The following is an 8,586-nucleotide window of genomic DNA, read 5'->3' as shown; positions in this document are numbered from 1 at the left end:
GAAACAGAATTTGGGTGTGGACATAGCTAAATTAACAGCCCACACCCGTATGTACTTTATGATTGATGCTTTAGGATGTCAAAGAGTTGAAAGGTCTCACAGCTGGCTCTTCTTTGGAAAGGAAGATTTGGGACTCTGGTGGTGGAGGGAGTGTTGGGGACAGTGAGTGCGTGCTAAGGGACATAGCTACAGCATGTGTGTCGGACCAGTTACTGTTTGCTGGGACAAAGAAGTATCTTGGGCATCTACCAGGGCGTGAGAATCGGCTCAGTGCAGCTGGCTCGGGCAAGTGCTGTACCGCTGTAAGAAAATGTAGCGCTGTCCTCTAGGGAAATCTTCAGGAAAAATACCTGTTAGACCCCCAGTGTAGACAAAGGAGAGGAAAGATGGGATGAGAGATTCCAAGGAGATACATCAAAGTTAGTTTCATCTGCAGTTTATCAACGACGGATGTAGAACATAGACATACGCAAATAATTCTAATGACATTCTCATCCAGCAATTTGGAGGTTAAACTACGTGATCTTGCTTTCTTCTATAGAGCATTCTGTGTTTCCTGCTTCACAGAGTCTTCCCTCAGATTATTATTCTGGGTACTTCCAATGTCCCATCTCTCTAGAGCAGGATGTAAAAGCGGTTAGCTGTTACGATCTGGACAGTCTTGGTGTCCTGTGTGTGGATCTGCAAATTACTCAAATGTCTTGGAGCAAAAGAAAAGCTGTGGAGAGCGAGTGATGTGCGGGCCCATGGCCCTCTTTCTACAGTGGTTCTGCATTACACTGTGCTGCTTACATCCTTCTCTGTTGAACTCTTGCTTCCATGAAGGGAGTAAGTGGTCGAACGTGTTGGTTCATCGGTAAAGGCATTTTCCAAGATTTGTTGCACTGATTGCCATGCCTTTGCCCTGAAGTCCCGTCCCACAAAAACATAGAGCAGGGGGTTAATGCAGCTGTTGGCATAGGCAAGTGCTGTAGAGAGGTGATCCCAGAGGATCAATGACTCCTCCATTGTTTCAAGAGTAGGTACAACGGACAGAATCCCAACTACGTGGTACGGAGCCCAGCAGATGAAGAATGCAGCTATCACGAGCACAATTGTTCGCAGCATCTTGTTGCGTGGCTTGTGAAACTGATTTGCACGCATTCTGAAAGCAATAAGAGCATAGCAAACTGCCATTATGCCAAAGGGGAGTACAAAGCCAAAGACAGCTCTAGTGATGTTAATTAGCACTAAGGGAAGCGACACAGAAGAGAGATCTTCGTAGGAATTTCCCCATGTGTCATTACCGTTGTAGGCTGAAGATGGGTATTCTTCCAATAACTCATTTACAGAACCCTCTATATAATCTTGCTCCTCAAAATCTCCAAAACTGTACCCACAGTGAGTTCTGTTCTCAAGAGTGCTAGTGTCACGGTAGTAGAAGACAGGACAGCAGAAAATGAAGGCTAGGATCCAAATGCCAAGGCATATTATTGATACAAGTTTCACTGTCCGATGATTTTGGCACCAGACAGGTTTAATCACAAGGAGGCACCGGTCAATGCTGATGGCCACAAGTAGGAAGACACTAGCAAACATAGTGAAGATTATGACTGAGGGGATGATTTTGCAGAGGAACCAACCATATGGCCAGTGTTCATGGAGGGCCAGGTGAACAACAAAAAACGGCAAGGACAAGCAGCACATGAAGTCAGCCACAGCAAGGTTTAGGAACCAGACAATGTTCACAGACTTTTTCATTTTCAGACCAGCTACCCAGATCACCAGTCCATTGCCAGGGATACCGATGATGAAAACGATGATGAAGACAACAATGGAGACAATGGATTCTGATGCATAATACACAGCAGCCTGTTCATGTGAACTGCTGTGATCCAGGAGTTCAGGCATTTCTGTAGCTATAGAACAGAAAGCAAATTAGTAAGCAATTCACACCTCCTCCCCAAAGTCTTCCCTTTATCTGTACTGAAGCGTCTCTGAGTCAGGTGACAGTATGGAGCTGTCAAAGGCTTTTACTAATCTGACCATTATACACCACCATCATTCTCATGGTGGCTAAGCTACGTAAGGCCCACTGCTCAGCCAGGGGGCTGTGTACCATTAAGTTCTCCTACCTCTGTCATCCCCTTTCATTTCAGTCTGGTTCTTTTTAATCTCGAGGATGGAGGTCTCTGTTCACATGCCTACCCTCCAAAGTGGAGCTCTCTGCTCACATGCCCACACTGTCAGCAGGTGTCTTTCCTGTCTTCCCTTACATACGCTCTGCTTTGGAAAGGTAAGTCAGCATTTTAGTTCCTTTTCCCTCTAAAATGAGTGATTTCTTCTGGCATAACCAGTGAAATAGGTTTATGTTAAGAAAGCAATGCTTGTCTTAAAGAAATAACCCTGCTCCGTTTTCTGGACACTATAAATAGGACAGGACAGCAACTCTGTTTGCTAAGGGGTATTTTTAGGGAAGTCTCAGCAAGCACTTCCTTCTCCCTGTATTTGTTCTGAGCTCTCTGCACATTTCTTGGAAACCTAGTCTTGACGAGACGAAAAGCAAGAAATGAGCAGTTTAAGAAGAACAGACAGGGATTTAGTTTTAGAAAGAAAAATGAAGACACAGAGTAATAGCAGTAACGCTCTTGAGCCATTTTAGATGTAAGAAAAGGTGTCTTATTGCAAGACAATGAAGTTGAGCCACAGAATACTTAAGTGATGTTTTAAAACTATAAGACTAGTAGTGGAAAAACTTTGATTGCTCAGTTATTCTTGGACTTACATCTTAGTAAATTTAGAAGGCAAAGTAAATCTAGCAAAGTCAAGGTAAAACAGAAAAATAGCCTGATCTTTGTCCTTTAGGCATTAATAGAATTGTTTATAAAACCCCTGTTAACTAAACCCTTGCCGAATCAATGAAGACAGCTGTGTTGCTGAAAGGTCCCAGAACGCAAGGAAACTGCAGAGGTGACAGCTGAATACACTCTGCAGAAGCCGCTGAGGAGACGCAAATAAGACAACCCAGACTGATTCTATTTTAACTTCTATTATGCCAGTACTTAAATGACAGTCAGGGACTGTTGTGTGCAGGACTAAATATCAATACTATTTAAAAAAAAATAATTCCCAAATCAGCAATCTCTTTCTTGTATAGCATATAGTCTAAATGTGGAGTGACACGTAAGTGTTAGAACCACTTCATCATGAAGAAAATGAGATAAACAGTTTTACAAACATTGTAATTTACCATTTTTTTGCTAACAACTGCTAAGAGGCTTTTAGGTGAGGGTGACCTGCAAGGAAAGCTGTGAAAGAAGTCATGGGAAGGCAGCAAGGGGCTTAAATTAAAAACTAACAAATTTGTTCCATTTCCCGTGGTCTTGCCGATACATGCAGAAGCGACTTTTACAGGGACAATGGGAGAGCAGTGCTGCAAGAGCTGCATCTTCCTGCCTCCCCATATAGCTACAGAAATTGGTATGAAGGGGGTAAGGAATCAAGGAATGCTGTAAAGACAGTAGTACAAATCCCTACTCCACAGCGAACCGAGGGATGAATCAAAAAGAAAATACCGCCCACGCTGTGTTTTCAAAAGTGCTAAAAGGGCTGCTATGTGGTTATGAAAATGGAAGGGGGAACTGGAGGGGAGAAAGAGGTTTTCAGGAGTGAAGAGTAAGGAACTGCAAGTTGAAGAGGAAAACAGAATTCTGCAGCTTATTATACCTACCTGAGTGAAGCAGGTATGTCGATGTGTCAAGAGAGCAAGTACCATCAGTCTCGTCTCTGGAGTGACTGAAGAAAAGAACTCACATGACGTTTCAGGAACTGCTTTTTTCCTGTATGTGCAAGTGTGTGTGCTAAGTATGTTCTTTTATTGTCATGGAAAGGTTTAGAATGACTGATATTTGAATATTTAGATATGATCTGCTGATAAAATAGTCAACAAAATGAAGCTCTCCCAACATTGTTGAAATAATATAGCGCCTGAGTAAATTAATAATAGAAAGCAAGGGAACGATAGTGCAGTGGATCTGCGTGGCAAGGTTTTGGTGGGGGGTGGGGATACAGGGGTGGCTTCTGTGGAAAGATGCCAGAAGCTTCCCCCATGTCCAATGGAGCCAATGCCAGCCGGCTGCAAGACGGACCCGCTGCTGGCAAAGGCTGAGCTCATCAGTGATGGTGGTAGTGCCTCTGTGACAGCATAGTAAGAAAGGGGGAAAAAAATATCTGCACTAGTGGGACAGGAGTGAGACTGTGCGGGAGCAACAACTGCAGACACCCAGGCCAGTGCAGAAGGAGGGCAGGAGGTGCTGCAGCCCACGGTGCAAGCAGGCTGTGCCCCCACAGCCCATGGAGGTCCACGGTGGAGCATATCCCCACCTGCAGCCCCAGGAGGACCCCATGCCAGAGCAGGCGGATACCCGAAGGAGGCTGTGCCCTGTGGGAAGCCCACACTGAAGCAGGTTTGCTGGCAGGACTTCTGACCCCATGGGGGACCCACGTTTGAACAGTCTGTTCCTGAAGGACTGCGCCCCATAGGAAGGACCAACGCTGCAGCAGTGTGTGAAGAACTGCAACCCATGGGAAGGGCTCATGCTGGAGAAGCTCATGGAGAACTGTCTCCTGTGGGAAGGACCCACATGGGAGCAGGGGAAGAGTGTGAGGAGGAAGGAGCGGCAGAACTAATGTGATGAACTGACTGTAACCCCCATTCATTGTCCCCCTGCACTGCCTGGGGGGAGAACATGGGGAAATTGGGAATTAAGTTTGGCTTGGGAGGAAGGGGTGGGGTGGGGGGAAGGTGTTTTTTCTGATTTGAATGGTAATATATTAAACTAATTTTCCCCATGTTGAGTCCATTTTGCCTGTGACAGTAATAGCGGAGTGATCTCCCTGTCCTTATCTCAACCCATGAGCCTTTTCTATTTTCTCTCCCGTCTGGTTGAGGAGGGGAGTGACAGAATAGTTTTCACGGGTACCTGGCATTCAGCCAGTGTCAAACCATTACAGATAGGCATTGACTATAGTTTACTGTAGTTTCCATAAGACAACTGCATCAGTTGTCTTGCCTGTTGGCATAAGGCTGACCGTTGCTTGATATAATTCATAATTCCAAACCCTGCCATGCCACCGTCAGGTGTCTGATCTGTTGTCCTGTATCCACCTCCATGTTTTATCAGATTAGCACATTCACCAAGCTAATCCCATTTGGGGAATTTTTATCAATCCAGATCCGCTTCTGTCCTAGCTTGAGAGAGCTTATTTCACCAAATACAGCACGCTGTACTCAAACTATAACTGGTCATGTCAAAGGGATTTTAATCTGATTTTTGACCTTTCAGGGTATTAAAAGTCTTGTTGTTTTCTTTTTCTTTTAAAGAAGGAACTTGACGGATGAAAAGTTAGAAGTGGTTCACTGAAATGCTGATAGCACAAAATGTGGCAAGACTATACAAAGAAAAGACATCTATGGCAAGGCATTTCAAATGTGCAACAATAGTTTTCCTCCTTACACAACCGATTTGGGAAATGAAGACTGCCAGCAGAAATGACACAGGCCAGGCATACAAGAATCAGCCTCAGTATTTCCGTTTTCGCCAGAAAAATGAACCAGAACGGAGCTTCTCCTAATCTAGCCCTGTCAGCTATTGACATTCTTTGCTGTGAGGGTGCATTGCTGGCTTATGTTCAGCTTTTTGTCCACCAGGACCACAACATCATCATTCTCTGCAAAGCTGCTTTGGTGGTTAGCCACCAGCGTGTATTAGTGCTTGGGCTGTTCCCCCCGCAGGCGCAGGACTTTGCACTTCTTCCTGAACATGAGGTTCCTGTCTGCCCAGTTCTCCACAATGTCAGTTCCTCTGAACAGTCACAATCATCAGCCACTCCTACCAGCTTTGTATCACCTGCAAACTTGTTAAGGGTGCACCTTGCTTCATCGTCCAGGTCATTAACAAAAAAAGTTAAACAGTACTGGAACAAGTGTCAACCGCAGCCAGACACCACTAGTGACTGGTCTCCAGCTGGACTTAGTACTTCTGATCACCACCCTCTGAGACCAGCATTTCAGTCACTATTCAGCCCCCCTCACTGCTTTATCTAGCGCGTACTCCATCAGCTTGTCCATGAGGATGATCATATTGAAGTTTATGTTGATGTACAGTCTCAACTGGCCACCACAAGCTGGTTAAAACCTTAATGCAAGTTACCACTTATATTGTCATTTCAGGTTTGTTACAACAAAACTGCACCAGTCTACCAGTTACTAAACAGTAAAGCAATTGCAACTGTACACACAGAGTGGTGACGTACTCTAGGTAAGTTACTACCATTCGAAGAAAAAACACCAGTCACTGCAGAAAGTCATATGAAAAATCATGTCAACACACAACGGAAGGTAAATGTAACAGGAAGTATTTAGCTGCTTCTTGAATACTGAATGCTGTTGTGGTCCTCGATCTTAAAAACAATTATAGAATCAGAAATGATACAGAAAATTATTAGACAGCCATGGATCAGAATGGCTTCTTTTGGCGGACAAGCTAAATAGATGAGAAAGATGTCTCTTTCCCAAGATGAATCAAAGTGGCAATATGAGACACACACGGAGAAGGTGACATGAATTCTTGTAGCACAAGAACTAGGAGGTATCAAATTAAATGATCAGGTAGAAGTTTGTAACAAAACTACGCTTTTTCATATTGCATAATTAGATTCACGGCTCCAGGGATGATATGGGCAGCCAAACGTTTAAGTTTAAAAAAAGCAAATAGATGAATCCACTAAAGGAGTCTGTAAATATTGCTAACAAATGTACACCAAACCTGTGGCCCACAGAGCCGTTATACTACAGATTGCTAGGATAGTATACTAGGGAAGTGTAATTCCGTACTGTTTTATAGGCTTTATTTAAGCAGCTCTGTTCCTCTCCAAGGTCTGCCTCTCACTGACGTCTTCGCCTTATTTCTGGCAGTCTGGCAAGCAATGCAACACTAGCATATTGCAAGCAGGGAGGCAGAGCCTGCCTTTACACTGTGGCATTTGTTATCAGTGCTGTCTACTCCTACTACCTCTTGTGCAGGCTGCATAAAAGGGCTCAAATCTCTCTTCTCTGGGCTGGTACCTGTCCGCCCCGGCAATCAGCCTGGCAGGGCACCCACACAGCAGGGTGTGAGCCTCTGCTCCTTAGGGCATCGAAATCTGCCACAAAGCAGAGCGTGTCAGCCCCTCCCTCCCACTGCAGGGAGGCAGAGCAAGCTGGCAGAGGGAAAGGGAAAAGGAAGCTGCGCATTTGCGTCATTCTGTATCTGTTCAGGTACTTAGCTCACACCAGTCACGCGTCTTTCCCATGTATCTACTCGTACAGCTGTGAGCATCATTTCTGGGGAAAACCAGGCTTATTACATTTAGATATGCTGGTTAAATTACAACTATCCTACTTTGTTACTCTTAATGACCCAAGATAATTCCTGTCCTTGGCTTCAAAATATCTTCGTTTACTAGGGCTATGGAATCACCAGTACAGACCCCATTTCTTTGTTTCAAAGTTTTTCTGCACCACTTGCTGTCAAGAGATACAGTGCTGGGCTAGTTGGATGTTTGGCCTGACAGGACAGCTTGTTTGACTGCTGTGACTGAGGTTCATTACCATCTTGTTCCATTTATCTCTGGGAACAGCAAGAAACAAACCTCCAGGTACCATTTCAGCTCTCACTGCACTGACTAACACTACTCCCTACCGGAAAAAAGTAATTCCTCAAACGTAGTGCTGTTTCATTCACTTTTTGCTTTACCCTCAGCAATAAACTGTGCTTACTGTCTTCCACGGAGAGCTTAAATTGCTTCCTAGCACAATTAGCTCACGCTACGCCCACCCCTGGCTCTGTGGATACGTAAGTTTGCTTGTAACTTTTCTCACACCTTGTCTTCCACTTTTCAGAGTAAATATTTAGGACTTTTTAGAGACTCAGGCACAGGCTACTGCATAGCAGTGAACTGCAACGCCAGTTGTCACGAGAAAGTCACTATTAAAAACCCAGCAGCTTAAATGCTACCAGTTTTACCATATTTAATAAATAAAACTAGTATCTATACACTTATTTTGGCCACATTTCTGGGAAGTCACACTCCTGAAGTTAACGTTTACATAGCAGGCATTTTCACCGCTTCTAGCTGCAAAGCTTGTAAAGGTTTGTGCTGCGTCTGCTCTTTGGCTTGGTGTTTTGCCACAGGCCTCCCGAGCCCGGCGCCACAGGCCACACCAAACTCCATCCGCTTAAACCCCAAGCTTCGGCCCAAGGCTGCAGAAAGGACCCCGCGCCGGGGGGCAGCGCCCGGGCCCGCGGCCGACCAGGAGCCCACGAGCCCCCCAGGACAACCGTGTGGCGGCACAAAGCCCAGCCCCGTGCTTCGGCCCGGCCTGACCCCGCCGCCTCTCGCTCGGGGCCGCCGCGTACCGGTGCCTCAGGGCCTCCCCCGGCCCCCCCGCGGGGCTGCGGGCAGTCAGGGCCGCCCCATAGCGCGGACCCGGCCTCCTCGGGGGCGCCTTATCCCGCCCGGCTCTGCCCGCTCCCGCCACGGCTCCGCCCAGGCCCAGGCCGGCGC

The 8,586-nt window shown here is 46.0% G+C and overlaps 1 protein-coding gene across 1 annotated transcript; it reads right to left on the bottom strand.

Annotated features, from left to right (window-relative positions):
• Positions 1–420: 420 nt before the first annotated feature.
• Positions 421–8,416, bottom strand: C3AR1 (complement C3a receptor 1). Its single transcript, XM_080393723.1, has 2 exons — positions 3,710–8,416; positions 421–1,898 (listed from the first exon to the last, which is right to left on the bottom strand). Exon 2 carries the CDS (start codon positions 1,888–1,890, stop codon positions 775–777), a length of 1,116 nt encoding a protein of 371 aa, XP_080249849.1. The 5' UTR covers positions 1,891–1,898; positions 3,710–8,416; the 3' UTR covers positions 421–774.
• Positions 8,417–8,586: the final 170 nt, after the last annotated feature.

Source organism: Falco punctatus, assembly GCF_963210335.1.
Source record: "Falco punctatus genome assembly, chromosome: 6".
In the NCBI taxonomy this organism is placed as follows: Eukaryota; Metazoa; Chordata; class Aves; order Falconiformes; family Falconidae; genus Falco; species Falco punctatus.
Note: the sequence above shows the minus strand (reverse complement) of the source record. Positions and strands in the feature narration are given on the sequence as shown.